Source organism: Micromys minutus, assembly GCF_963924665.1.
Source record: "Micromys minutus genome assembly, chromosome: 27".
Lineage (NCBI taxonomy): Eukaryota > Metazoa > Chordata > Mammalia > Rodentia > Muridae > Micromys > Micromys minutus.
The window spans coordinates 30,469,235-30,496,442 of record NC_137962.1 but is presented as its reverse complement, the minus strand read 5'-3'; the positions used below and the strand labels follow the sequence as shown (position 1 = coordinate 30,496,442).

The window sequence follows — 27,208 nt, the reverse complement described above, 5'->3', positions numbered from 1 at the left end:
AATGACTGACCACCGAGTTCCAAGAATCTGGCCGTCTCTACTCCCCCAGCACTGTGGTTTTCCATGAGCACCACTGCATTGGTTCTGTGTGGATTCTGGGATTTTAACTCATGCATATGCTTTCTCTCAAGCCCCAATTCTTTGGGGATTTATTCTGGTTTGGTGTTGTTTTGTTTTTTTGAGACTGGATCTCACTATGTAGCCCTGGCTTGGAACTGTGTAGGCTAAGCTGGCCTTGAATTCAGAGATTTGCCTGCCTCTGCCTTCTGAGTGCTAGGATTTGAGGTGTACACCATGACACTTGGTTAAAATTACTTTTAATATAGAAAAATATAGAAAATAGATTTAGAGGGGTGGGGGAGTCTGAGATGACAGGCCTGACTTAAGAATGACCATGATGGATTCCCTTCCCTTCTCTTAGAGCAGTGGTTTTCAACCTGTGGGTCACAACACCTATAAGGGTCACATATGAGACATTTACATTATGATTTATAACAGTAGCAAAATCACAGTTATGAAGTAGCAATGAAATAATTTTATGATTTGGGTCACCACAACCTGAGGAACTGTATTGAAGAGTCACAGCATCAGGAAGTCTGCGATCCACTGTCCAGAGGCTAGAGGGTGGTTAGTACCTAAAACAGAAATCAAGGAAGCTGGCCCAGAAGTGACTTGAGCCTGTCATAAGCTCAGAGTGCACTGCACATTTGAATGCTATTGAAATTTTCTCTTTGACCATTTCAGGTTTCCACCCATGCAAGGGTGACTGGGTAGAGGCTGAGTATTGGATCAGGCCAGGGACATGGAGCAGTGAGGCGATCTCAGTGAAGCCTCTGAGGTACAAGCGTGTGGACAAGGTAATGTGCTAGTGAATGGTTCTTTGTTTCCTTAAGGAAGTAGAGGTGGGGCTGGAGCAATGGATCAGTGGTTAAGAGCAATGGATGTTCTTCCAGAGGACCTAGGTTTGATCCCTAGTATACAGATGGTAGCTTACAACTGTCTAATTCCAGTTCCAGGGGATCCATCTCCCTCCCTCTTCTGGTCTTCCTAAGGCTCATATGCACAGGGTGCAGAGGCATTCAGGCAAAGCCTCCCTCTACAAAAAGTAAAAACATTTAGAAGGGGAAGTAGAGGCAGCAGCATGCTTCTATAACTAAGGTCTGACAGCATGTCCTTGGATGTGTAAAAGATGTTCTCGGACAAAGCACTACATCCCTCGAGCTTCCTTGTCAGCTGATGGTTTAGGGAATGGTGCGGGTTACAGCAGCATTGGGTTTTGCACTGGGTTGAAGTGGATGTATGACCTGGATATAACAGAGACGTTGGGCAAAGATGTCAGCCGCCACCACCAACCTCTCCCTCAGCCTGAACCCTTCAGGCTCTTGTGCATCCATGCTGTACTGGACTTCACTGATTGCTAAGGCCAGACTGTGTTACTGAGATTCAGAGAGGCAAATGTTGAGAAGTGTGCCCCTTATCCATATACACTTTGAAGCAATATCCAGCGCTGCACTTGCAGGTTTGCATTTCCAGCCTGTGTGGGAGGAACGGGGTGATAGAGGACAGCATCTTCTTCAGCCTGGACTCCTTGAAGCTGCCGGAGGGGTACATACCGAGGAGACACGACATTGTCAATGCTGTGGTTGTGGAGAGCAGCCAGTCATGCTACATCTGGAGAGCACTGTGCATGACCCCTGTGAAGAGGTGGTATCCAAACAGTTCTTCTCTGGAAATTAAAGGGCCAGTTTTAAGCATATTTTAAAGAGTTGTAGTCAAGTACTGTCTAAGGTTTCAGTCATTCATGGATTGTGTATAATGGTGGTTCCATAAGATCGTACCACCAGGCTGACAGGATGGCTCAGCAGTTATAAGTGCTTGTTGCCAAGGCTAACAGCCTGAATTCAATTCCTACAACTGATATATTAGGAGAGGACCACCAGAGGTTGTCCTCTGACTTCCGTGTGAGCTATAACATATATGAACACATACACATGAACCGCCAGGGGTAGGTTTAAACTGTTCTTCAAAGATTGTACCATGAGGTGACATGTGGTCTGCTTAGGTCTCTGTAAGGTGACATTGTGGTACTGGCGTGAAGGTGGAATCCCGAGCACCCATTTCTCAGAGCATGTTTCTGTTTTTAGCACGTGCAACTGACAGTAAAGTCAGAGTAGTAGACATTCCAGGCCCTGTATCTACTGGTTAAGAAAAATCATCCTGTGGCTGAGTGGTGTAGAATTCCAAGGGTATCTTTGTTTTTAGAAACAAACAGGCTAGCATCACTAGTTCCGGATGTACTAAAACTCTTCGTGTAGACCAGGCTGACCTCAAGCTTAACCCATTCACCTACCTCTGCCTGCCTTTAGGCATGACACTACATACTTGGCCCCAAGAGTCCCTTCATCCCTACTCTCTTGGTAGTGGTTGACTTAATCCACTTCCTGTTGCTGATAACATTGTACTATAGACTAGGTAAGGTTTAAGATAAAAGGTTACTGCTAGGATCCACAGTTAAGGGCTGCATCTAATGATGGCTCCCTCAACCCTGCCCTAGTACTAGTGATTGACACCAGGGCCTTGTGCATGCTGGGAAAATCTGCTATACTACTGAGTCACACCTCCAGATACAGAAATGGCCTTCCAGCCAGCAGAGTCCTGAGGTAGCACAAAGCAGCACATGTTAAGAGACCCTAGTCAAATGGCTTATGCAGCAGATCCATATAGATAACACACTCCACTAGACTTACTGGTTATCCTAGTCATGAGAGCAGAGCCCTACTCAGTGTGCTTCCTGGTCCCACCTCTTTGTTTGGGAAGAGGCAGAATCCCACCTTGTCATCAGAGTAATTGTTTCCGCCTGAGTTTTGGAGGGGACAGGTCAGATTGGATCATAGTAGTGATTGCCATGATTTTATTCTTTTTTCTGTTCTCTCCTATTTTCTTTTACAGGATCTCAAGGCAGCCTCACACTTACCGTGTAGCTGAGGATGGCCTTGAATTTTATTATGATACTCTTGCCTTTTTCTCCTAAACTCTGAATCAGGAGGCATGTGCCATCATACCCTCTTTGTGCAGGGGTAGGGACTGAGCCCCAGCTTTGTGCACACTAAGCAAGCTCTCTGCCTTCTGAGCTACATCTTCAGCCCCACTTTTATCCCAAATTTTTGTTGTTTCTTTTGTTGATTTTTGTTTGTTTTATACATTGTCTTATTATATATATTTGATTGGGCTTTCTATATAGACCAAGCTTGCCTTGAACTCAGAAAGATCTGCCTGCCTTTGCCTCAACTTCTGGGGCTAACAGTGTGTGTCGGCATGTCCAACATCATTCTTGTTCTGTGTCTGTTGTCTTTTCATTACTAGGTTATATATTGAGGGTTGGAGCGCTGCCTCAGTTATTAAGAGCATTTGTTTTTGCAGAGGATACAGCTTCAATTCCCAGCCCCTATATGGCAAATCCCAGCTCTCTGTAACTCCAGTCCCAGGGGATCTACTGTCCTCGTCTGACCTTGACCACCTTGCAAACATGGAACACACACGTAGTTGTGCAGCAGTATGGCCCCCATTCTTCTCTGAAGGTGGCAGCAATCCCTCTGCCCACTGGGCTTCCTCGTCTTATGTTGCCCTTAGAAGTTACCACTAGTGGGCTCCTTAGATGTTTCATTATTCTAGTCACTGTTCTGTCTCCTCAGTAAAATATGAGTTCTGTGTGAAACTGCTTTGTCTCCTTTTCTGCCCCACATCTAGCACCTAACCCGGTGTCTGGCTGAGACAGCTCTGCTCCATGTAAGCTGATGGGCAGCCATTACATAGAGTATGGAGGAGGGCAGGCTGGTGTAGTGTTGCCATACCTTCTCCCAGGGCTATACATTGTGCTGTTGTCACTGTGTTTTGTTTACTTCAGTTTTGTTCTGTGGTAAAGCTTTGACTGTGTAGCCCAGATCTTGGATATAGCTAGCAATCCTCTGTCTCAGCTTCCTGAGTGCTACAGTTCTTGTGGTACCACTATGTCCAGCCAGCGTGGATTCTTGAGAGTTCTGTTTCTGCTCCGTCACATACCCATTCTGTCTTGCCCATGGAGTAGAAGCTGCTGGGGCAGGGGAGCCACGGCATGCTGCCATTCCCATGCTTAGACCAGCACGTGGGTGTGAGAAAGCACAGGGGACTCCTTTTGAGAGAAAGGAGAAGTTTGCTTTCAGAAAAGTGGAACTTCCCACTGAGCTGTTTTCACAGTCAATATTGCTTAACAGTGCATGCATTTTCTGAGAAATGTGGTATGGGGCAGGCAGCTTGGTGATTGTGCATGTCGTAGAGTGTAGTTGCTCCAGGTTGTAGGCTTACATGGCGTGCTATGAAGCCAAACACCACAGGCGGTATAGCCCAGTGTCCACATATCTTGGGACAATGAAACATTTAGGCAGTGGGCACTTTTCATCTTCATCTTATCTTTACAGGATCCGGTTTAAGTATGAAGTCCATTGTAAAGGAAATGTTCTCATGTAGGCTTCAACTGTACTTAAAAAAAAAAAAAAAAAAAAAACTCAAACACAAGTTTGGGAGATCTTTAAATGCAAAGCCTTGTGTGTGCCCCGTTCAATCCTTCCAGCCAGCCATCCTTTGTAGTCTGGGAGGCAATACAGAGCAGAAATCTCAGCAGTCAGACCCCTAAGGGAGTAGGTCAGATGCCACTGTTTGCCCCTTTAGCCTTGGGGACATTTGTGATGCTCTTCTATGAGAGGACTTGAGAAATTGTAGGACTTGTAGAATCCCTGATGGCCACTCCATGTTGTTGGGCAGTTGGTGTAGCTGGGAGGCAGGAGGAAGACAAGAAGGGACAGTAGTGCTGTGGGGAGGCCTCGCACCTTGACACTGTTTGCTGTCTTCTTCAGAGATCCCACTATTGGGGAGGCCCCCCAGGAACCCTATGGAACCCTCTTACTGAAAAACAAAGGGAACATTGAAGTTACAAGAATGACCAGTTTTGGAACATTGAAGGAAGGAGAAAGCAAAGCTATTGTGATCTGGATAGAGTAAGTGCCCCGAAGTTTCAAGCAAAGGGATACAAGTTGCTTACTCTATTGAAACACTGTATATTGCCCATTTATCTTCCCTCTGAAAGTCTGTGAACTATTTCACCCCTTGGCTGGTGAGCAGCCTCAGCTGGTAAAGGCTCTCACTGTGCAGGCCTGAAAACCCCACTTCCCCACAACCCACACTAAGGGGGAAGCAAAGAGCCAGTTTCCCTCTCCAGCCTCTAGGCACACATCCACACACATACTGCCAGAAAATCATCTCTCACTTCACAAATTTTACCCTAAAATGTCCTTCAAAATGTAAGGTGCACGCAGGGACTCTGCAACACTGAATTATGTGGTTTCGGTTGACTGTAATGTAATGTCAGCTCTGGAAGTCCTGACATAGTACATGCTCTTTTTTCTTTTTCCAGGAATAAAGGAGAGATTTCTCAGGACCTTGTCAGTTGCAGACTGGCTGGCTGGGATAAAGCACACCAGTTTAGATTTGAGGCACAGGGCAGAGGCCAGTCCTGTTCAGGAGTGGCTGATGTTTCTGTTCCTGAAGGCGAAAATGTTAATTCATTGAATCATCACAGAGAAGACAAAACAGAGAGCAGTCTGGTGAATAACATAGACATCTCTCCAGGTAGATGGAGCAGCTGCTTCCCCATCAGACCCAGGAACTGAGCTGACCTTTTGACTAGTAATCTAACAAGTCTGCCCTACGCCCTGGCAGTACTTGATGTCTGAACCCTTTTGAATTTGGGCCCTTCTGTTCCTGCAGTGTTGGGGTTGGGATAGGGACAGGAACAGGGTCACACAGACCAGCATGTGCTTTAGGAGATATGGGCACTCCTCAACTAGGGAGATTTCAGGGCCAGAGACCTCTCCCCATACTGGCTGTCTTATAGGTATACCCCCATGTCCCGCTTCCCTGTTCTGTTAACTACCTTCAAATGTTGATTTGTGTTGAGCATTCGTTCCCAACACTGTTAGGAATAAGTACCTTCCCCAGAACCTGTTGGTATAAATGTCATCTCTAGGTGGCTGTGCTTGTAAAGAAGAAAGTAGAGAAAAAGGAAACACTTCAGAGAAACAGGAGCCTGAGCCTGGGGGCCTCATTCCTCCAGGGGAGAAAACTTTCATTGTAGTCACATGCAAAGCCAAGTACGTGTTTGTTTCTTTCTTGGGTCATCTGTGGTGCTTATATGTTAAAAAATTCATGCCTGTCACTGGTAGAACCAAATCACTAAGACACGCGTTGGCCCAGAAGATGTCTACCTAGGATGGGATCCACTCATATCTTCTGCAGACAACCTGACTCCATCTTTACAAAGAAAACAGTGCTTGTAACCCATTTAGATATCAGCATCCTCTGCTGCTTTTGAGCTTTTCTAATGGTAACCATCCTGAGCTCATGTCCCACTGTCCTGAAGATCTCAGTTTATCTCTGGGAATCTCATCGAGACAGTAGTGAACTGAGAGGCCAGGGGGATAAAGTGACATAGCCCAGACTGGAAAGTCCTGCCTCCACTCTGCCACCCTCACCTCACGGTGTGGTTGTGACCTGGTAGTACCCCCTCCCCCAGCCTTTCACAAAACTCTCCTTTTCCTGTTCCCCCTCCTCATCACCCCCCAACAGTCTGGCTGCTCAAAAGCTTGTGGTCATGACGGTTGATATTTGGTCCAGTCTTCTTCCATATCACCAGTCATTCACATCCTTTTGGAGACAAACCTGCTGCCCTGCTTCAAGCCCATCAGGTTGTAGGTAACCTTTAACCAAACACAAGGCCTTCACCCATGTAAAATGTACATGGCTTCGCTGGGGTTTTAACTGTAAAGTAACAGAGTAACTAGGCTGAAAAAACTGTTGTTATGAGTAGAGGCTACTATGCACAGCAGCACCTGTGTTAGAGCCACCCCTAGAAATAAGCAATCAAGCAAACACCATACATTTCAGTAACAGTAGGAGGTCTGGAATATGGGGAAAGTGTGTTCCCTGTTAAGTTCCAAGAGTTATAGAAAGGACTGTTTTAAGTACCTGCATTAGTGATGTTGCCTATTGCCATGATAAAATACCCTGGGGGAGGGGGACTTAAGACCTATCTCCCTGGTGATTGTAGATCTTACCACACTGATAATTGAGATTATGCATCACACATGAGAAATACTTTATTTCTTGTTTTATAAAGTAAACTTTTCCGTGTAAAAAAAATTACTAAAATGTCAGCAGGGCTGTTTCTTATAGCTTTGCAACTTCTTTAAATATTGAAGAGAAATCAGATTGAATCTGCCTTTTTTTTTTATAACTGAGACTAAATTTCTGGGGGGTTTTTTTTGGTTTTTTTTTTTTTTTTTTGGTTTTTTTTTTTTTTTTTTTCTTCTTTCTTTCAAGAAACCCTGGCCGTTGCAAGGAGCTCCTTTTGCTCTGTTTTTCCAACTTTCTCATTGGGCGACATCTTGAAGTGAATGTGCTGAGCAACGAGGAGGCCTTGATAGCTGTGCGTGAGCCGTTTTCATGGAAAAAGCCTAAAAGCTCCCAAACATCGGTGTCTGCAAAGACAACAGTTGTTGTGACCACACAGAAAAGGTACTATGAGATGGGTGTGTGACTTTCTGTTTATGTGTTCTGAGGAGGCCGACCACAGACATGTCCCCTCCCCTGCTTTCCCATCTCTCCATTCCCCCCCACCCCACCCCCGTCATCCCCTCCTCACCAGATGAGTAGGTGATGGGCAAGGCCTGTGTTGGAGCCTCTTCATTACCATTCTTGGGGCAGGATGCATGCCTGTGGAACTTAGGGCAGATTCTCTGACTTACCACAGTGTCTGCGCAAGCCAGGCCCATGTGCCCCTCACTTCTACTTTTCCTTGGGAGATCTTGGGGCCACTTTGAGACCAGAATGGATTGGCTCTTGGCTCTTCCCATTCACTCCTGAGTAGGACTGTCTCTGCTGCCCTCTGCTATAGCATCAATGTAGATCTGTGCCCTGCTGGCTGGTTGCAGTGTGGTTTGTGTTAGGCCCCAGGATTGCTTGGTGACTGGAAGCCTCTTTGAAGATCTGGTACCGTTTAAGAATGAATTCTATGACTTGAGCATAGGTTTGTGGGTGACCCATTTCTATCTGCCTGGATTAGATCCCACGTCCATCTGCTCTTGTCTACACTTAACAAAGCATAAGATCCAAAAACCAGGGACCTGTGTGAGGGTTAAATGGCTTTGTTCTGGGTGCTGGACACATTGTCACGTCCTTGTCACTCCTAAGGGTCTGATTCAGGTGCTGCCCATAGCCTATCATGGCAAGAATATTTCTCTAATATTGGAAAATTCTGGATTTCAGATCATGTTAGCCCAGTAACAGTCTAAGAAAAGGATCATGGACCGAGAGGAGAGTGTGTTAGCAGACAGTACTGTGGGACTGCTGGACTTGTTTTTGGCCATTGTTTGGAAGACAGCTGTGGACACCATGCTTTTTAGACCATAGTGTGAATCACAGCACTTTGACCAAGATGCTGTGTGGCCTTGAGAAAGTTTTTTACCTCTTTGTGCCTTAACTTCATTTGTAACTGATAGTCTCTACCTCATGTAGTTTGAGGAGTAAATGGTTAGAGCATGTAAAATGCAGTTTCCTGGCACAGAGCAGCCAGTAAGTATTGATGGTTCTTGCTCACTTTTGAGTACATATCTAGTGAAAAAGCCCAGATTGGGAGTGAGATGGCTCCCCATCTGTAGGCACGGAGAGTCCGTGACAATGGATAGTGACTATAAGAGCCAGTGCTCTGGTTCCCACCCAGTGACACACTGTCCAGCTGGAGTTCCTCAAGAGGAAGCTAAGATACACGCCAACAAATGCAAATGCTCTAATGCCCTGCTAGCTAGCTATTTCCCTGGGAATATTAGCACATCCACGTATGAGACGTTCTCTAGATGAGCGACTCTCATCTTTATAGTGCTGCAAGCCTTAACACAGCTCCTTATGGTGTGGTGACCCCAAGCCATAAAGTTAGTTCATTGCTACTTCGTAACTGTGAGTTTGCTTCTGTGATGAATGTAAATATCTGATATGCAGGACATCTGATCTGTGACCTCAAAGGGATTGTGGCCCTTGGTTGAAGACACTGCTGTAGAATGAGACTTGGCTTCCTGACAGTCTGGCAGTAGTGGGCAGTCACGTCCAGCTATCTAATGCCTGCATGTGCTGCCAAAACTCCCAGGTCACTCAGTCGGAGTGCTCAGTCATGCCCCTGTTGTGGACATTATGGTGGGGTCATGTACTGCATCAGACTTTTTTACATTTTGTTATTGGTAGTGGTTTTTCAAGACAGGGTTTCTCTGTTTATCCCTGACTGACCTAGATCTCACCCTATACACCAGGCTGGCCTCAAACTCAGAGATCTGTCTGCCTCTGGCTCCCTGAGTGCTGGGATTAAAGTGTGAGCCACCATGCCTGGCTCTTTTTAAATTTTTTAAGTAAGTGTATAAAACAATGGCGGTTTTGTGATACTTCTAAACACATAGATAGATAACTGTACCTTGCTGATGTCTGCCTACTCATCACCTGTCCTTACCCCCTCCCTCCAGTAGTCTCTGTTTGTATTTCTTTTTCCCTTCTCCCTTTCCCTCACACACAGTCTTCTGCCTTCTCATAGTATGAGAAGGGTATTAGCTTACAGTTCTGTTCTACATGTGAGAGAAAATTTTCCTCTTTTAGCCAGTCAGCTTGCCCACCTGTCCTCCCTCCCTTCCTCCCTCCCTCCTTCCCTCCCTCCTTTCTTCTTTCTTATGATGATGGTCTCCAGGTTCATCACACAACACGATTGTTTTCCTGAAACTCTTGTATGACGTTATGCATCAGCTGTTGCTGTCTGTCTGGACTGATGGCATTACTGTAGCTGTCGTAGGGCAGGGGATAAGCAGGGATGTGCAGTGTCTCTGTGGTGTGCTGCTGTGGGGTCCTGTGGACAGCACCCTGGGGGCAGCTCCTGTTTGAGTTTTGTGAGGAAATTCTGTACTGCCCTCAGTGGCTGCACCACCTCACAGTCCAAGGTGCTGTGGCTCCCACGTCTTTGCTGGCATTCAGGAGCCTCTGTTGTCACTAAGATAGTGAGAAGGAATCTCTGAGCAATGTAATTTGCATTTTATGATCACTTAGCAGTTTGTATTTCTTTTGAGAACTGTTTGTTTGATTCATTTGCCTAAATATTGACTGGATGTTTTTGTTTTGTTATTGTTATTTTTATGGCTGATTCTGAGTTTATATAGATCCTAGATTTGTTGTTTTCAAGACATGGTTTCTCTGTGTAGCCCTACCTGTTCTGGAATTAGTTGACTTCAGAGTTTTCACCCAGAGACACACAGTCCTGAGGTACAGGAACCCACTATACAGGAGGTGGCCATGAGGCAGAGAGTGGCTGTTTACCTCTGCTCCCTGAGTGTAGCACAGACTGCATCAGAGCTTGAAGGGCCCTGTTCTGTCCTCGCTCTCTCCACCTCTACCATTTTCCTGCCGTGTCCATAGCTCTGTTATTTCCTTCCTGGATGAGAACCCGCTGTGAATCTGAGTGCAGCTAGCTAGATGACAGTAGAAGATTTCTACAGAGAAACAGCTGAGAACCAGCAGATCAGCTGAAGCAGGTTCCACACAGGGTGCTCTTACCAAGAGTGTGTCAGAGTCATTTCTAGTGTCCCACCTTCACTCAGAGTTAGCTACTTAGGACGTTAAAACTGACTAAGCCTATTGTCTAAACAGGCTCCTGGGGCTTTGCTGTCTTGTTCCTCTACAGTTTGCATAGCTCTGCCCAGCTCTGGTGCAGAAATGAGAAAACCATGCCAGAGCTTATATGGAGACAGGATCCTGAGACCAGAGTGACCTTGTCTAGTTCTCATGTCAGGTGCTCCCATTAACAAATGAACTCTGGCCTTTCTGAAACAGGGCCGAGTATCTGAGGAAAAATGTCTCCTATGATCATCTCCAAAACCTGAAGTCTTCTGAAATCTGAAATCTGAAAACATCTGAATGTTGACATGACCTACAAGCTTCAGAATTTTTTGCATTTCAGAAAATCTATAACTGATAAAACCTATATAAGTATTGCAAAATGAATAAGAACAATATGCTAGAAGTATATAGAAGTATTGCTCAGTTAAATCCCAAAACTGAAAAAAAAAAAACTAGAAAATCTGAAACATTTCTGGACCCATACATTATAGATAAGAGATACTCATAAACATATAAGACATTTAAGTTAAGAATTACTTTGAATTCAGTCAGTACTTGCTGTGTAACCTTGAGAAACTGAGTTCAGTCTCCAGAACCCCTAGTAAAAGGCATGTCAGTGGTGTGCCGTTGTAATCCCACCACGGGAAAAGTAGAGACAGACAGATCCTGGGATGCATTGGGTAGCCAGAGAGACTGTTTCAAAAAATCAAGGTTGATGCACCTAAGGAACAACACCCAAAGTTATCGTCTAGCCTCTACAAGTGTGTATGCACATCACACATGTGCACACACAAACATACACACTTACACACATCGATTTAACTTTTTTTTTCTTTTAAGGAACTCGAGGCGACAACTTCCAAGTTTTCTTCCACAGTATCCAATACCAGATAGACTTAAAAAATGTGTAGAACAGAAAATCGACATCCTGACTTTCCAGCCGCTTCTTGCAGAGGTAGGAGAACATCTGAAGGATGTGGGGTGCTACTCACCACTACAGCTCCATTCACAACCAGGGTGAGTCCTTGGATTCAGATCTCCTGTCAGGATTCTGCCACAGGTAACTAGGAACTCACGATGATGAGTCACCTTCATGACTCACTGGTGTTCACAATGCTCAAAAAGAGGAGTGGGAATGGGAGAGTGAAGCCAGCTTTCTGCTACGCCAGCCAGCGCCAGGAGGCTTCCACACTTACATGTTGCCCCCAGAGCACTAAAGATGACAGCACTGCTGCTGGGTGCAGCCCCGCCCCCGCCCCAAGCAGAAAACCTGGAAGTGCAAGTCCTTCTGAATTCAACAGACATGACTGGGAGTCAGAGGTCTTTTAGCTTAGTTCTAGATGGAAATGTCACCATCAACACCACAGCATATCCCTTGTGTTCTACGTTGTCATTTGCTGAAATTTTCTTCCCAGAAATGCCAGGGAAGCAGTTAGGGAAAGAGTTGACTTGACCAGGCTCAGTCAGTCAACAGGGACTTGGTGGAGGGAGTGAGGATTAAAGAAAGAAAAGACAATTAGACAACATTATAGTATAACTTCAGCAAGTGCTGAAGAGTGTTTAATTTTTCCCAGTCTGCTTTTATATCTTTGTAGGTACATGCAGGGAATATGGTCAGTTCTGAGGCATAAACAAAATAGAGAAGGAACAAGCAAGGCGTAGTCAAAGGTCCCATGGTATTCAAGGACTCACCAAGATAGTCAAGATCTTGAGCCTATGTCCTTGTCCTAGCCCACTGTCAGATTCTTGCCAATATCCTTGAAGTGGCACCAAGAGCTCTACAAATACACTGCTTTCAAGAAAGGTGGAAGACCATGTGTGAGTTCAGAGGCTCAGAGAAGTCTAGAAAACCAAGGTTTAAGGTCTGACATTGTATAGGAAGCTTGCCATATCTCAGGAAATATTTGTTGTCAGTTTTCTCATTGTTTGAGGAGTATCCAGATGCATGAGAATGTATGGGCCCTAGAGAGGGATAGGGTCTTTCTGTACAAGCAGGACTTGAGCTTTTCACAGGTTTCTACCTATTTCAGAGGAAATCTTAGCATTTGTAGCAACTAGCAGTGCATTTCTTGTGAGGAGCCCTCAGAGGGTAATGCCTGAGCTTTGAGAGAAGCTGAGACTAACTAAAGGTTTAAACTTAGATGTTATGAGTGACAGTGTTTATACTGCACGGATAAACTTTTCTGCTCTTAAGAAATATGATGGTTTTATTATAGGAAGTAAAGGCTGTTAATATTTTTTACCATCATTTCTTAGCATGTGTGTATCAAATTAGTATATCTTTGGATTGTATTGTGTTAGAATGTATTTGGCTTAAAATATGCTGTTTAAATTTATGACTTTACATTAATTAAAAAGAAAAGAGGTCTGGTGTTTTAGGTAGGATTTTATTTTTGTGATAAAACACCATGACAAGAAAGCAAGTTGGTAAAGAAAGGGTTTGTTTGGGTCACACTTCCAGATCATAGTCCATCATTGGAGGAAGTCAGGACAGGAATTCAAGCGGGGCAGGAGCCTGGAAGAAGCTGATGCAGAGGCCATGGAGGAATACTGCTTACTGGCTTCCCATGGCTTCCTCAGTATGACTTCTTACAGACATACCATGAGCTGGGCCCTCCCCACTGATCACTAATTGATGAAATGCCTTACAGCTGGATCTCATGGAGGGTTTTTCTTCTCTGATGACTCTAACTTGTGTCAAGTTGGCACACCAAACCAGCCAGTACAGCTGGGAAGATGGCTCAGAGAGTAAGGTATCTTCTGTGCAACCATGAGAGCCTGTGTTCATTTTCCCATCACTCAACTTACAACACAGATGTGGTGTGTGATGTTTAACCAGGCTGGAAATGGAGATGGGGATTCCAGAGCTCCCTAGCCAGTCAGTGTAGCCAAAATGGTGAGCTCCTGGTTCATCGAGAACCTATCTCAAAAAGTAAAATGAGAGGACCTAGAAAGGTGCCTCTGCAGCTTCAAGCACTTGCTCTTAGTGCAGAGGATCTGTATTTGGTTCCCAGCACCCACATCGTGACTCACAACCTTGTGTAACACCAGTTGTAGGGGCTCTAGTGCTCTCTCCTGCCCCACCAGCACTGCATGAATGTGGTGTACTTGTATACAAGCAAGCAAACATTTGTACATGTCAAAATAATAAAATCTAAAAAAACAGAAGGTAGAAGAGCGAGGAAGAAGACATTCTGACATCACTCTCTGGACTCAACATGTACTTAACATAGGCAAGCGCACCTACATTGTACGCACGTGGGTATACAAATACACACATACACACGCACACACACACACACACACACACAGAGAGAGAGAGAGAGAGAGAGAGGTTTTAGCCAGTGAAGATCAAGAACCCTATGATTCTCCATAGGCTTAAGGAAGAGGTATGCTGATTCGGTTCATAACCTCTCATCATTTGGTCTGGAGCAAATGTCTTGGACATAAGCAGTTTAGATATGTTGGACTTCACAGACTGGATGATTCTTTTTCAGCTTTTGAACATGTCAAACTACAAGGAGAAGTTCTCTACCCTGCTGTGGCTGGAGGAGATCCACGCAGAAATAGAGCTGAAGGAGTACAACATGAGCGGCATTGTCCTCAAGAGAAAGGGAGACCTGCTGGCTCTGGAGGTCCCAGGGCTCGCTGAGAGCCGGCCTTCCCTGTATGCAGGTGCGGTCTCACTGGGTTAAAGATCACCGTGACAGAGTTTTAATTGGCTGTATACTTGGATTATCTATTTATGTCCTTTGAAGCAACATTTACTTAAGTGTGAATGATCAAAAGTATATACTATTCGTACTTTTCTGTTATACATTATTGTTAAGCTACAAATACCAAAATGTTATATTTTATTATGCTTCATTAAAATTTAATAGTAAAATGGGAAATGATTTTATGTTTGACACATGATTTTTTTAACCTAGGTGACAAACTGATTTTAAAATCTCAAGAATACAATGGACATGTCATTGAATATATCGGCTATGTCATGGAGGTGAGAGGATAATCCTCAAAGAGTGAAGGTCAGACTGACCCATCTACCTCTGAGGAGGGACTCCAGTGGCTTTGTCTGTATTGTGGGACATTTAAAGACATGGTGAATCTTTGAATAATCTTTGTTGTGTAAAGGGAACTTTCTGTCTAAGAAAGTCTATAATTTCTATCTATATAAAACTACTTGTAAGCCATGTTTGCATTTAACCAGCTTTGGGCACTGTGTGCATGATCAGGAAGAGCTAGCAAGTGGGAACCTCAGGAGGAGGGACACACTAACGTAGGGCTGAGACCCTTTAGTGGTTGCTGCATGTTCCCTAAAGTCACTATATTCTCAGTCTCAGCGTGGCTTCCCTTGGTTCTGCCATTAATTTTCTGTCTAGAACATGGGGTGGGATACTTAGGCTGATCCAGAAGGCTTTCAGTATACCCAGGTGGTTTAGTTAGTGGAGTAGCCACACCCAAAACAAGTAGTTATCACTCTGAAATCAACTCTGCCACCTTCCAACCAGCAGTGTAGGTCCCTTGGCCTTGGAAAGTTGTGCCCTACTAGGAGAGCCAATTTGTAGAGTTTGGGAAGAGAAAACTCACTTGGGCCCTTGCTGAGAGATACCCACTAACAGCTGCCCTGCACCAGAGGATCTTCTTGCCAAGCACACACTAGATGTCTAAATTAGTGATAAAACACCTCATCCAAAAGCAGCATGTGGGAGAAATGATTTAATTGACTTAGAGGTTGCCGTTTATCATCAGAGGAAACCAAAGTGTGAACCTTTAAGGCAGTGACCTAGGGGCAGGAAATGAGGCAGAAGCCATGGAGGAATGCAGCTTATCCTCTCATGTCTCATGGCTTGCTCAGCCTGATACCTTACTTCAAACAGATGACCTACTCAGGGTTGGCACCGTCTACAGTGGGCTGGGCCTTCCTAGATCAGCCATTAATCAAGAAAACATCCTACTTACTTGACAATGACTTGCTCTCTCAGTTGAGGTTTCCTCTTCTCAAATGACTAGCTGTGACAGATTGACATAAAAGTAACTAGGGTTCCAGGGAACACCCAGTCCCACTTACAGCCTTCCCAGTACCCCTCTTGCTTTTACTTCTGAATAATCTGGTTCTTTAAAGCTGTGTAATGAGTTTAAGTTGCCCTGTGCTTGCTTAGATATGTCTTTCCATTTTCTCATTTGCAACCTTTTCAGATAAGAGGTCAAGGTAGTCTACAATATCCTAGGCTGGTGAGGGCTGTGGCCCTCAGTCTCAAAAGCTTGGTTTCAGTGTGCTTAATGACCTTAGGTTGTGAATTTCCTTTCAGTTTTTGTAATCTCTGGGTAACTCAGAAGCCTCTGCTAGGCATCCTTCCTAATGAAGGGCTGTGGCAGCATCTTCTGAGAATGACAGGACTCTGTGACCAGGTCCTTGGGTGGCCTCAGCCTCAGCTGCTCTCTACCTGAGGATGTTTGGGTTTGATGTACTGCTTCTCCTCCCATTGTCCTTGGAGGTTCCCTTTCTCTGCTATGCAGGAGAAAGTATGGGGTATTATTTTATGCAGGATCTAGCTTTATTTGTTGGCAGTACTACTCAAAAGGGAAGGCCTTGTGTGGTCCTTGGATAACCTGGTGTGCGGCAGGTTGTCAGTGTACTTACCACAGGAGTGTCGCTGATGAAATGTGAATGAAGACATTCCCCTGTCTGTATAGCTTAGGGATTATCTAACGCTTTTGCTTAATTTTGCAGATAGGTAAGATACCAAATTTTGGCCCAAATCTATAAAATGGTATTTTCATGTTTTATTGCCAAATACAGATACAAGATTTTCCCAGGAAGGCTAGTCTACTGTGTAGAAGTTGAATCACTCATTTAGTTATTTTTTTTAGATTCATGAAGAAGATGTAACTCTTAAACTTAATCCAGGATTTGAACAAATGTATAACTTTGAACCTATGGATGTAGAGTTTACATACAATAGGTAAGGTTTTAGTGAGTTTAATATAAATGTTTTTCACCTTCTCAGATTGTCTGTCCTTGAGTAAATCAGTTGAAGTCTCCATGAGCATGCAAGAGATAGCATGTTAACCCTCCTGTATTCTGTAAATGATCCATGTGTTAGGTCCCAATCCCCCCCACCCAAAAAAGGCACTGCCACTGCCTATGTCCCAAAATGATAGCCTGAGAACAGCTCAGGCTAGATGCTGACAGGGAGAACGGATAACCTGTGAAACTGGTCTCTGGATGCCAGCAAGAGCCACTCCCTTATCTCCCCTGGCAAATGGGGCATCTGGCTCTTTATTGCCATATACCTGTGGTTCGTATCAAAGCACTGTGCTCTCCACACTAGCCTCAGGGCCCTCCTGAGAGATAGCCTGCTCAGTCACCAGTGTGCTACTCGCTCTGTCCCTGAGAGAGAGCCATGTAGCAGTCTCATATTCATAATAAACCTCTTCCTACCCATGGAGAAGTCCAGCTTAGTGGTTTCAGTGCATCCTCACAACTGGTGCCAAAACCTGGGAGAACAGTGGCCCCTTTACAAAGGGTCCAGCCCCTGCTAACTGAATCACTGTGGTGAGGGAGTCCAGACCCTGCTAACTGAATCACTGTGGTGAGGGAGTCCAGCCCCTGCTAACTGAATCACTGTGGTGAGGGAGTCCAGCCCCTGCTAACTGAATCACTGTGGTGAGGGAGTCCAGCCCCTGCTAACTGAATCACTGTGGTGAGGGAGTCCAGCCCCTGCTAACTGAACCACTGTGGTGAGGGTTATGAGTGTAGGCATTTATCTCGGCAGGAGTAAGGAAGTTGGAGTTTGGAAAGAACATTCACATCATAAATTTGATTTATAATCAAATTCTAACCTTAACAAAGTTCTTATTTTATGTTTTCTTTCTGGCAGGACCACAAGCAGACGGTGTCACTATGCTCTTGAGCAGGTCATTCATTTGGGTGTAAAAGGTAGTGTTCTGTGAGATGAGTAGTATGAAATCCTCCTAGAGCACGTTTATAGAGCTCTTAAAATAATCTCTTCACTTCCTCAGTGATTTGTAGGAATTAAATTATGTGACAGCACATGTTTTTATCTTCCTATGGGGCAGTTTCTCTACCCCCTCCTTTTTTTTTTTTTACTATTTCAACTCTGTAAAGATAGCATACTTACATAACTGAAAGTTAGTTCATTGCTCTCTGCATTGAACTCCTGGTAATGTAGTTCATTCTTGATAAGTTATGGCTTGTTGCAAAGTCTATGCAATACTACTTAATATTAAAACTGGGAAAGGGGGAAGGGGAATCTCTGAAGAACAGAATGGAATATAAACTATTTCAGAACCAGCTATAGATATTTAGGTTGTCTCCATTTGTACTTTTAAATAACATCATTTGTCCTTTCACTTTTTCTTTTTTCAAAGTATTATTTCCAGAAGAAGTCATTTTACAGTCTCCTCAGGTGACAGGGAATTGGAGCCTTGCACAGGACACCAAAAATGATGGACAGTCCATCACCAAGGTAACCAGAAATGATGGGCAATCCATCACCAACGTCACCAGAAATGATGAGCAGTCCATCACCAAGGTAACTAGAAATGACGGACAGTTCATCACCAACCACACCAGAAATGACAGGCAGTCAATCACCAAGGTAACCAGAAATGACGGGCAGTCCATCACCAACATAGTGCTCTAATGACTTTAATATTGAGATATATAATATGAACTTACTTTTCACTTGATTGGAATATTAGAGGAATGTTATTCACAAATAGTCTAAATTTCAGTTAAAACCAAAAGAGCTAAGCGTGGTAGTTTATACTTTTAATCTCAGCACTTAGTAGGCAGAGGCAGGTGAATTTCTGTGAGTTAAAGGTCAGCCTGGTCTACAGAGTTAGTTCCAGGACAGCCAAGGCTACAATGAGAAATTCTGTCTTGAGGGAAAAAAAAGTAGTGGGGACAAGGGCTGCTGGAGAGATGGTTTGTTAAGAGTGCTTGCTACTCTTCAGGAGAACTCAAGCTTGACTCTAAGCACTTAGGTGGTGGCTAACATCTGCCTGTTAGAATTCAGCACCATCTCTGGCCTTGAAAGGCACTGTATACACATGGTACATAGACATCATACAGACAAATCCATATATATATATATATGTATATATATAATGTAAACTAGAATAGTCATAAGCTGTATTTAGTTTAAACATGTATATAGTTATATGTTGGACCAGAACACTATAATATATTTAAGCAATAAAAAAATTAAAGTATGATAAGGTATGGTCTTACTGAATTATATTAAAATAGTGTGATTTTTAGTTAGTGCACTCCTCTAATCCCAGCACTCAGGAGTCAGAGACAGGAGGCTCTCTGTGAGTTTGAGGCCATCCAGGTCTATAATAAGAGTTCCAGATCATCCAGGGATAGTTAGTATGACCCTGTCTGGAAAGAAAATGTATACTCTTTTGTATACACTGGGGTAGGGGATTCAGTCAAGTGCTTGTGTCTGTACAGAAAATACCTGGAAAGACTCACATTCAGCAGGGTGTTACCGTAAAGACTTTATTTTTTTTCTTCTCTAAAGCAGTTATTCTGTGAATGGAAACTCGGTGCCTTTGTGTTGGAGATCGAGCACTAGGCTCTTAGTGAATACAGTGGAAGTGTTTTATTTTTATTATTGTGTCCTAGTGACATGAAGAATGATCCATGGCAGCCTGGAGTTTACAAACTACAGTTGTGTGTTATCGAAATGTAATTTTATGGGAATGTCTTAAGTGTGTAATAATATAAAATTTAAAATTACATGTAATATTTAGAAACTTTTACTATTCTCTAAGTAATCAAAAATGTAAGGGAGGAATCTTGTTGCTTAGAATCTCTGTAACTGCTTCATTATAAAGTGTTTTAGCATAAGTATTAGTTATACATACTAATGGGTTTCATTATAGCTGTGATACATATACAGAATAGAATTTGAGCACAGTCACGCCCCACTACTCTCCCTTGTTCTCTCCTACTCCTTTATCCTTTCCCAACTAATCTCCTCTACTTTCATATCTTTTATTAGGGTTGCTTACAGGATCATGATTGAGAGTTCATTCACAGTAGCATGAGCATCTTACCATTGCTATACCACTGAAGAAAATGCCTCTCCCTTTCCCCCTGCTCCTTCCCCTTCCCTCTCCCTCTCAGCTGTTAAAGGTGCTGAAATCATCTAAGGATGTGGAGTCCATCCAGCTAGTCCTATGCAAGTGACCAAAGCTGCTGTGAGAAGTGCAATGTCGTCTCATGCCCAGAAATATAATCCACATGGAGTTGCACCTTCCTCTAGCTCTTATATTCTTTCTGCCCCGTATTCTGTGATACCATCTGAGCCTTGGAGGTGATGACACAGATGTCCCATGTATGGCTGGACATTGAACAGTGCAGGCATCCATTTATTCTCAACACTCTGACCAGTTATGAGTGTCTGTAGTCATCACTGACTACTGTTGACAGAAAATGAATCCAGCAAAGCTGATGACAACACTTCCTGCAAGCATTAAGTAGTCACTTAGAGGCAAACGCAGTAGTTTTACAGCCAGGGAGATGGTTCAGTGGGTAAAGCACCTGCTGCTCAACAGTGAGGACTTGAGTTTGAATCTTAGACAGTGGCGCACTGTCCTCCCAGCACTCCCACACTGAGTGAGAGGTATTATCAGAGATCCCTGGATGCTCAGAGGCCAGCTAGCATGTAGTCCATAGTAGTGAATAATAAAGCAGCCCTTTCTCAAGGTGTACCATGAGGAGTGACACCCAAGACTGTCCTCTGACCTACGTATTGTCAACCACGGCATGTACACATTTGCACTCATTGCAAACATGTACACACAGTCATATATGTACCATGGGGGTGGGGACAACAGTTCAGAATGCTCACTCAGTCATGGAAAACACTGTAAACCAAAAATTTTAAATGTTATCCATTAAAAATCATCAGCTATGCATTTCCTTCTACACTTTTTATTTTGATCTGAAAATAGAAGTCTTCGCTGAGCACAGGTAACTTTAACCTACAAGCCTCTCAGTCCTTCGTCACCTTACTCCAGCTTCATTCTGTTGCCTGATTCTCAGAAAGGTGACTGGGGAGATAGAAAGCAGACTGGGCTGAAGAGAAGCCACTACTCTTCAGATGAGGGCTTTCCTGACTGCTGAAGTGCTGCATTCTTAAACGCACAGTGTTGTCTCTAGACAAGCTTTAGGTAAATCCTAGCGTTCCACTGGTCAGTCAGCCAAGATGGGGGCTACAGGGGCTGGAGAGTGGCTCAAAGTTAAGAGTGTCTTCCTGAAGTCCTGGTGTGACTCCCAGCGTCCACATAGCAGCTCACAACTGTGTAGTTCCAACTCCAGCCAATCAGACGCCCTCTTCAGGCCTCTGCGTGTGCTATACACTATGTGGTACACAGATATGCATGAAGGCAAAATGCATACATAAAAATAAAACATTTTTAAAGGTAAAAGTATATGAAAATAGTTTCCTAAAAAAACAGAAAAGGATTAGAAATATAATTCCAGTAGAAGGTAGGCCTAGCATGTTGGAGGCCTGGAGTTCAGGCCCCAGCAGCACCCTCTCCAAAATGCTCCTACAAAAGGTATAAAGCAGCAGTTTGAGCACTGGGAGTCAGCTGTACTAGGACTTACTCTCGAGTAAGAGAAAGCAGGTGAGGTGAGCAGTGCTGTGTATAACAGCACTTAGAGACACTTGAGCTGAGGAGACAAAACGTTAAGGAAAAGTTGGCAGTGCTGAGGGAGAACAGGTGGTAGCAGACTCTCCACACTGACAGGTCCCTGGAGTTTCCACTCTCAGTCTGTTAGCCTGTGAGAAAATAGCCAAGACTGGAAGGTAGCATCTCCCAGTGTTGACACAGAACTGCAACCAGAGAAGCCCAGCCTTGGTCTCAGGGCTGTGCTCATAGCCTGACAGGACTGGCGGGCAGGTGAGAGCAAGTCTTAAAGTCAGTCACACAGTGAGTTTGAGGCTGGTCTGGCCTAACAGCCTGTCTTGAAAAACAAAGCAATCATCCTAAGGCCTCCTGGGGGTCAAGATTACAGACTTGTGCCACTGTGCCTGTGCCTGCTGGGCTTCAGGTTTGAAGTCGAGGAAATAAGAGGCCAGTTACTCCCAGAATGCAAAAAGGTGTGCATGAAAAGACAAGTGACCACACAGGTAGCCTTGAATATAGAAACAACAGTGACAGCCATAGAAAACCCAGAGTCCTGACAAAACACTGGAAGTTGGGTCTATGCAGTGTGTCTTTTAATTTTTTTAATTTTTTATTGGATATTTTATGTATTTACATGTCAAATGTTATTCCTCTTGCCATTTCCCCTTCTCCCATCCCCCCTTTCCCTGCCTTTATGTTCCCACTTCCACCTCACTGCCGACATTCCCCTACACTGGGGAAACTTTATTTATATGAGTACTCTGTAGCTGTCTTCAGACACACCAAAAGAAGGCATCGAATCCCATTACAGATGGTTGTGAGCCACCATGTCATTGTTGGGAATTGAACTCAGGACCTCTGGAAGAGCAGTCAGTGCTCTTAACCACTGAGCCATCTCTCCAGCCCACAGAATGTGTCTTAAGGACATAGACAAAGGAAAATATCAGCGCTGATACATATTACATAGATGTACTGAGGCAGCTAGCCAGGCGCTCGCCTGGGCAGACATTGACTGGGACAGAGGCATGCAGGGGAGGAAGCAATAAATACTTCTGCATCTTTTTGTATGCTTCACTTCTTATCACTGTGGCTATCGGTTTATAGTTTAACCATTACTTAAGAATGTTAGAAACATTCGGTTCTGTTTCTGAAACGACTGACATGTACGGACTCAGAACAACTTCAGATGGCCTCACACGCTTGTTATTTGGGTCTCAGAAAAGGAGGAACAGAGAAAGTGTACAGAAGCGTATGGGGGCCATGTGTGGTGTGCACACCTGCAATCTTAGCCCAGGCTACATAGCAAGATCATATCTCAAAGACCCATGGTGTTTTGAAAGGATGGATAAAATGCTAAAGCATAAGCCAGATTGGGGGCAGGATACATACACAAATATTAAGAATGGTAAATGCGACTCGAGTTCATAGCACTGTCAGGAGGTAAGGGCATATTCTTGTGGTAATTAATTTTAAATGTTATCTTAACCTATCCAAAGAGTGCCTAGAAGCTCTCTGAACCTTATTCTGGGTGTATCTCATCGTGTGGGTAAGACTGACATTTGAATTTATAGGTTGATAAAGCAGACTGCCCTCCCTTGTGGGCATATGGCAGCCAGCCTGAATAGGATAAAGCGGCTGACAGGCCTTCCAGCTTCCCAGCCCCACCTGGGTTCTCTTCCTGCCAATGTCTGCAGCATCCTCCTGCCATCAGACTCACATTGGAGCATGGCTGTTCTTGACCCTTGCTTGAGACAAGCAGCCATCTTTCTGAAACTCTGATCTGTAGCAAGCCTCCTGGTCCTTCTCTGACTCCGGAAGAGCTGAGTCTCCCCAGCCCATTTGGTAGTAGTAGTGGTTGTCTTGTCAACATGCCTAGCTTTGGATGTGAGTTTTAGGAACTAAACTCAGGTTTCTATGCCTACATGGGACGTATTTTGCCAGCTGAACTGTCTCCCCATCTCAGATCTGCTCTTTCCGTGCCAACAAGTTCTATTGTTGTTTTCAGAAATTTAACTGAGTCATCCTACCAAATACATTTAAAAAAATCTAAAGATTTCATATATACATGAAATACATATTACAATATGTATGTGTTAAAGGCCTCAAATACCTGTGTCAGTATTGAAAAAGAATACTTATCTATCCTTATATTGAAGAGGGCTTCTAGACTGTGGTCAGACAAATACAATTACAAGGCCAACTAAGAGCACATCAGTTGTCCTCTACAGCACCAATATGACAGCAATGGCAGGTCACACTGGGAAAGCCAGTGCTTGTGTAGGCTTTGAACATGATTGACAGGCAATGCTGGTTCTTTGTGTTCTCAGGAAGGCGTGGAGAAGCTGAGTAGCAGAGGTCTCAGTGCCTCAAGAGAGGGCTTCCCAAGGTTGTCTGTGAGAGCTAAGCTCTAGACTGTATTGGCAGCTTTCCCTGCTTAGGCCAACCTTGAAAGATGTGGGATGTATATTAATCAAATAAAACTTATCCTCTTTGTCTCAATTTTGTCATGACAAAATTCAGTTTATTTATATTTACTTTTCAAACTGCTGAGGGATAAACATAAACTTTTGGGCAGGTTTTTAATTAACTGTCTCATGTTTGAATTATGTTTCAAGGAGTAGACCTGACCCGTTCAAAGAATTATTAAATATGACAGCAAATGTTGGTAGGCACGTATGCTGCTCTTTAAGGTTTTGTACACAAAGCTGATGTTCTAACTACTTTGTTCATGATCATTTCCAGAACAAGAAAACAGTGAAGGACCAAACTAAACACACAACGAAGGAAAGGCACACGGGTACCACAGACCAGCCAGAGAAGGCTACCTCTACTGCAGAGACTAGTGAGTTGTGTACTTGTATATAATGGGCTCAGAGAAGAAGAGTGAAGAAACCTGTTCTTGAAAGAAGGTTCCTTGAGAGCTCACTGTGCTAGAGACACAGTTGTGACAGATACATTGTCCACAGAGAAGGCTGAGGACCCATCTGCTTGGTCCTGAGGGATGTCTTGATGGTTTAGATTAGATACTTTAGAAAAACCTAACATTGTATATTATTCTTGTTATGTGTGCTCTTAAGTTGTTGTATACTTTGAATATTTTAGTCAGAATCTTGCAAAGACACCTAGGCTGGTCTTAAATTCAGGGACTCAAGAGATGCCTCTCGTAGCCTTAAAGGCAGAGGTCAGCACACCTGATATGCATCAACACCTTTAACTGACAAACACAAATACCAAGTAAACATTTTTAAAGGTGTTCAATGTCCCTAAAACTATTCAAAATTCCTTCTCACTCCAGTCAGAGAGGCTAGCATCAAGAAGGCAGACAAACAGTGCTGATGAAGAACCATATTTACTGCTAGAAACTCTGTCCCGAAGTTTCAAAGATAAAAACTAGGAGTAGGGGCTGGAGAGATGGCTCTGTCATTCAGAAGACCCAGGTCAGTTCCTAGCACCCATATGGTAGCTCACAACCATCTGCAAGTTCACTTCCAGTGGATCTGATGCCCTCTTCTGGCCTCTAGGCTGTGGGCATGCATGTGGTATGCAGACATTCAGACTGGCAAACACTCATACATATAAAATAGATCTTTTTCAAAAAAGATAAGAATAGAGGAAATGCTATATTGTCCAGCTACATGATATATACCCCAAGACGTCTATGTCATCATTCAAGAAATATTTGCAGATCCATACTTATTTTTAAACTAATCATAGTTGCTAAAAGGTAGAACCAACCCAGATATCCATCAACAGACTAATGGATAATGTGTGGAGTTTTATTAAAACAAAGAAGAGTGAAGTTATGATTCCTTTCAGGAAAATTGTTGAATGGAAACTAGTAACCGTTTCCTAGTCTCGAAAAGACAAGTATCAAGTGATCTTCTCTCACATACAAATCTTAAATTTTAAATATTAGACATGTATGTATGTGGGGATATACGTCATAAAGATAGAAAGGGTGCTTACTATGAGAAGGAATGAGGAGCATTGGGAAAAAGAAAGCCCCGTTACAGAATACCTGGGGCATGAAAGCAGAGTGCAGGAGGAGAGGAAAGGAGGGGGAGCAGCAGACGTGTAGTGGGGGGCACTGGGTGGGGAAAGTCAACCAGGACCAAGTGCATACTAAAGTGCATACCATGAAACTTACTGCTTTTTTGTATGCTGACTTTTAAAACAAATTTAAATGTTTGGGAAAAATCACCAGCAAAAAAGTTTTCAAAACCTTGTATGGGGGCTGGAGAGATGGCTCAGTGGTCAAGAGCACTGACTGCTCTTCCAGAGGACCTGAGTTCAATTCCCAGCAACCACATGGTGGCTCACAATCATTTGCAATGGAATAAGATACCCTCTTTTGGTGTGTCTGAAGACAGCTACTTAGAATAAATAAATAACCCTGAATGTAATGTTTTAGATAATACTGGAGCTATAAATACCTTTCCCCCTATTAGAAAGCTAAGTTACTTTTCCTGACTTAGCCTCAAAAACCACAGTCAGATGTTTCTGGAACACGTTCTCCTGTCATACTGGAGGTTATTGGCATTGGCCTTTATCGCATCTTGTAACCTGTCATGCAAAGCTGTGTGCCTCTGACTGCCTGTCTCTCCACTTCAAATGCAGTGGATGAAATTCAGATCCCAAAAGCAAGAGATAAGGAGTTCTTCAACCCAGTGCTCAATGAAAACCAAAAGCTGGCAGTGAGGAGGATCCTGAGTGGCGACTGCCGGCCCCTCCCATATATCCTTTTTGGACCTCCTGGAACTGGGAAGACTGTCACGATAATTGAGGCTGTTTTGCAGGTAAGGACAATGGTGCTGGTCTGTGTTGCGTTTGTGTCTGCAAAAGTACCAGTTTAAACTTCAGAGACATCAGAAAGAACTTGAGAAAGATTTAGCTTAAAATATTGTCTATTTATGTACTAGGATTTTAAGTTTGTAAGTCTAAGAAGAAACCTCATTTCTAGAATAGTAAACCTTTGATTCCATTGTGAAGCTTCACTGAAGAAGTTGCCTGGATCGTGACTGAAGCCACCGCTCTGCACAGCTGCTGGCCTCTCCTCATACAGTGACCATTAAATCTATGAAAATGCTGTGTATACAGCACTACAGTGTCATTCTGGACCAGCAAGCACACCATACATGGTTGTGTTATGCTGCAAGTTGGGCTTGTGATATTGGTACAGCTTGGTGTTGTGTATGGCAGTGTCTGTGGAAATGTGGAGGGTTATGGGTAGCAGAGCTGAGATTTAGCACATACAAGGCTTTGGGAAGCCCTGTGTTCTCTCTTTATCTGTGTGAGTGTGGGGGTGGAGGGTGTGGAGCCTTCCCCATCTCATCTGTGGGTAGTGAGGCAGAGTGCTCACTTTGACATTGCAGGGCTGCTCAGCATCTATACTGGCTGGTTTTGTGTCAACTTGACACACGCTGGAGTTATCACAGAGAAAGGAGTCTCAGTTGAGGAAATGCCTCCATGAGATCCAGCTGTAAGGCATTTTCTCAACTAGTGATCAAGGGTGAGGTCCCAGCCCATTGTGGGTGGTGCCATCCCTGGACCCGCCCGTTGTGGGTGGAGCCATCCCTGGGCTGGTAGACCTGGGTTCTATAAGAAAGAAAACTGAACGAGCCAGGAAAAGCAAGCCAGTAAGCAGCATCCCTCCATGGCCTCTGCATCAGCTCCTGCTTCCTGACCTGCTTGAGTTCCAGTTCTGACTTCCTTTGGTGATAAACAGCATGTGGAAGTGTAAGCTGAATAAACCCTTTCCTCTCCAACTTGCTTCTTGGTCATGATGTTTTGCGCAGGAAGA

General features: G+C 43.9%; 1 protein-coding gene across 1 annotated transcript in view; it reads left to right on the top strand.

Annotated features, from left to right (window-relative positions):
• The window catches only part of MOV10L1 (Mov10 like RNA helicase 1), a gene marked incomplete at both ends in the record, with an annotated part of 60,796 nt that overhangs the window by 7,623 nt on the left and 25,965 nt on the right, over positions 1–27,208 (top strand). Inside the window, 7 exons of the mRNA XM_080939728.1 lie at positions 745–857; positions 1,520–1,696; positions 14,232–14,409; positions 14,664–14,734; positions 18,195–18,359; positions 24,151–24,250; positions 26,026–26,204. Of these exons, the coding sequence (XP_080795854.1) occupies positions 745–857; positions 1,520–1,696; positions 14,232–14,409; positions 14,664–14,734; positions 18,195–18,359; positions 24,151–24,250; positions 26,026–26,204 (983 nt within the window). The remainder of the gene's footprint in view (positions 1–744; positions 858–1,519; positions 1,697–14,231; positions 14,410–14,663; positions 14,735–18,194; positions 18,360–24,150; positions 24,251–26,025; positions 26,205–27,208) is intronic.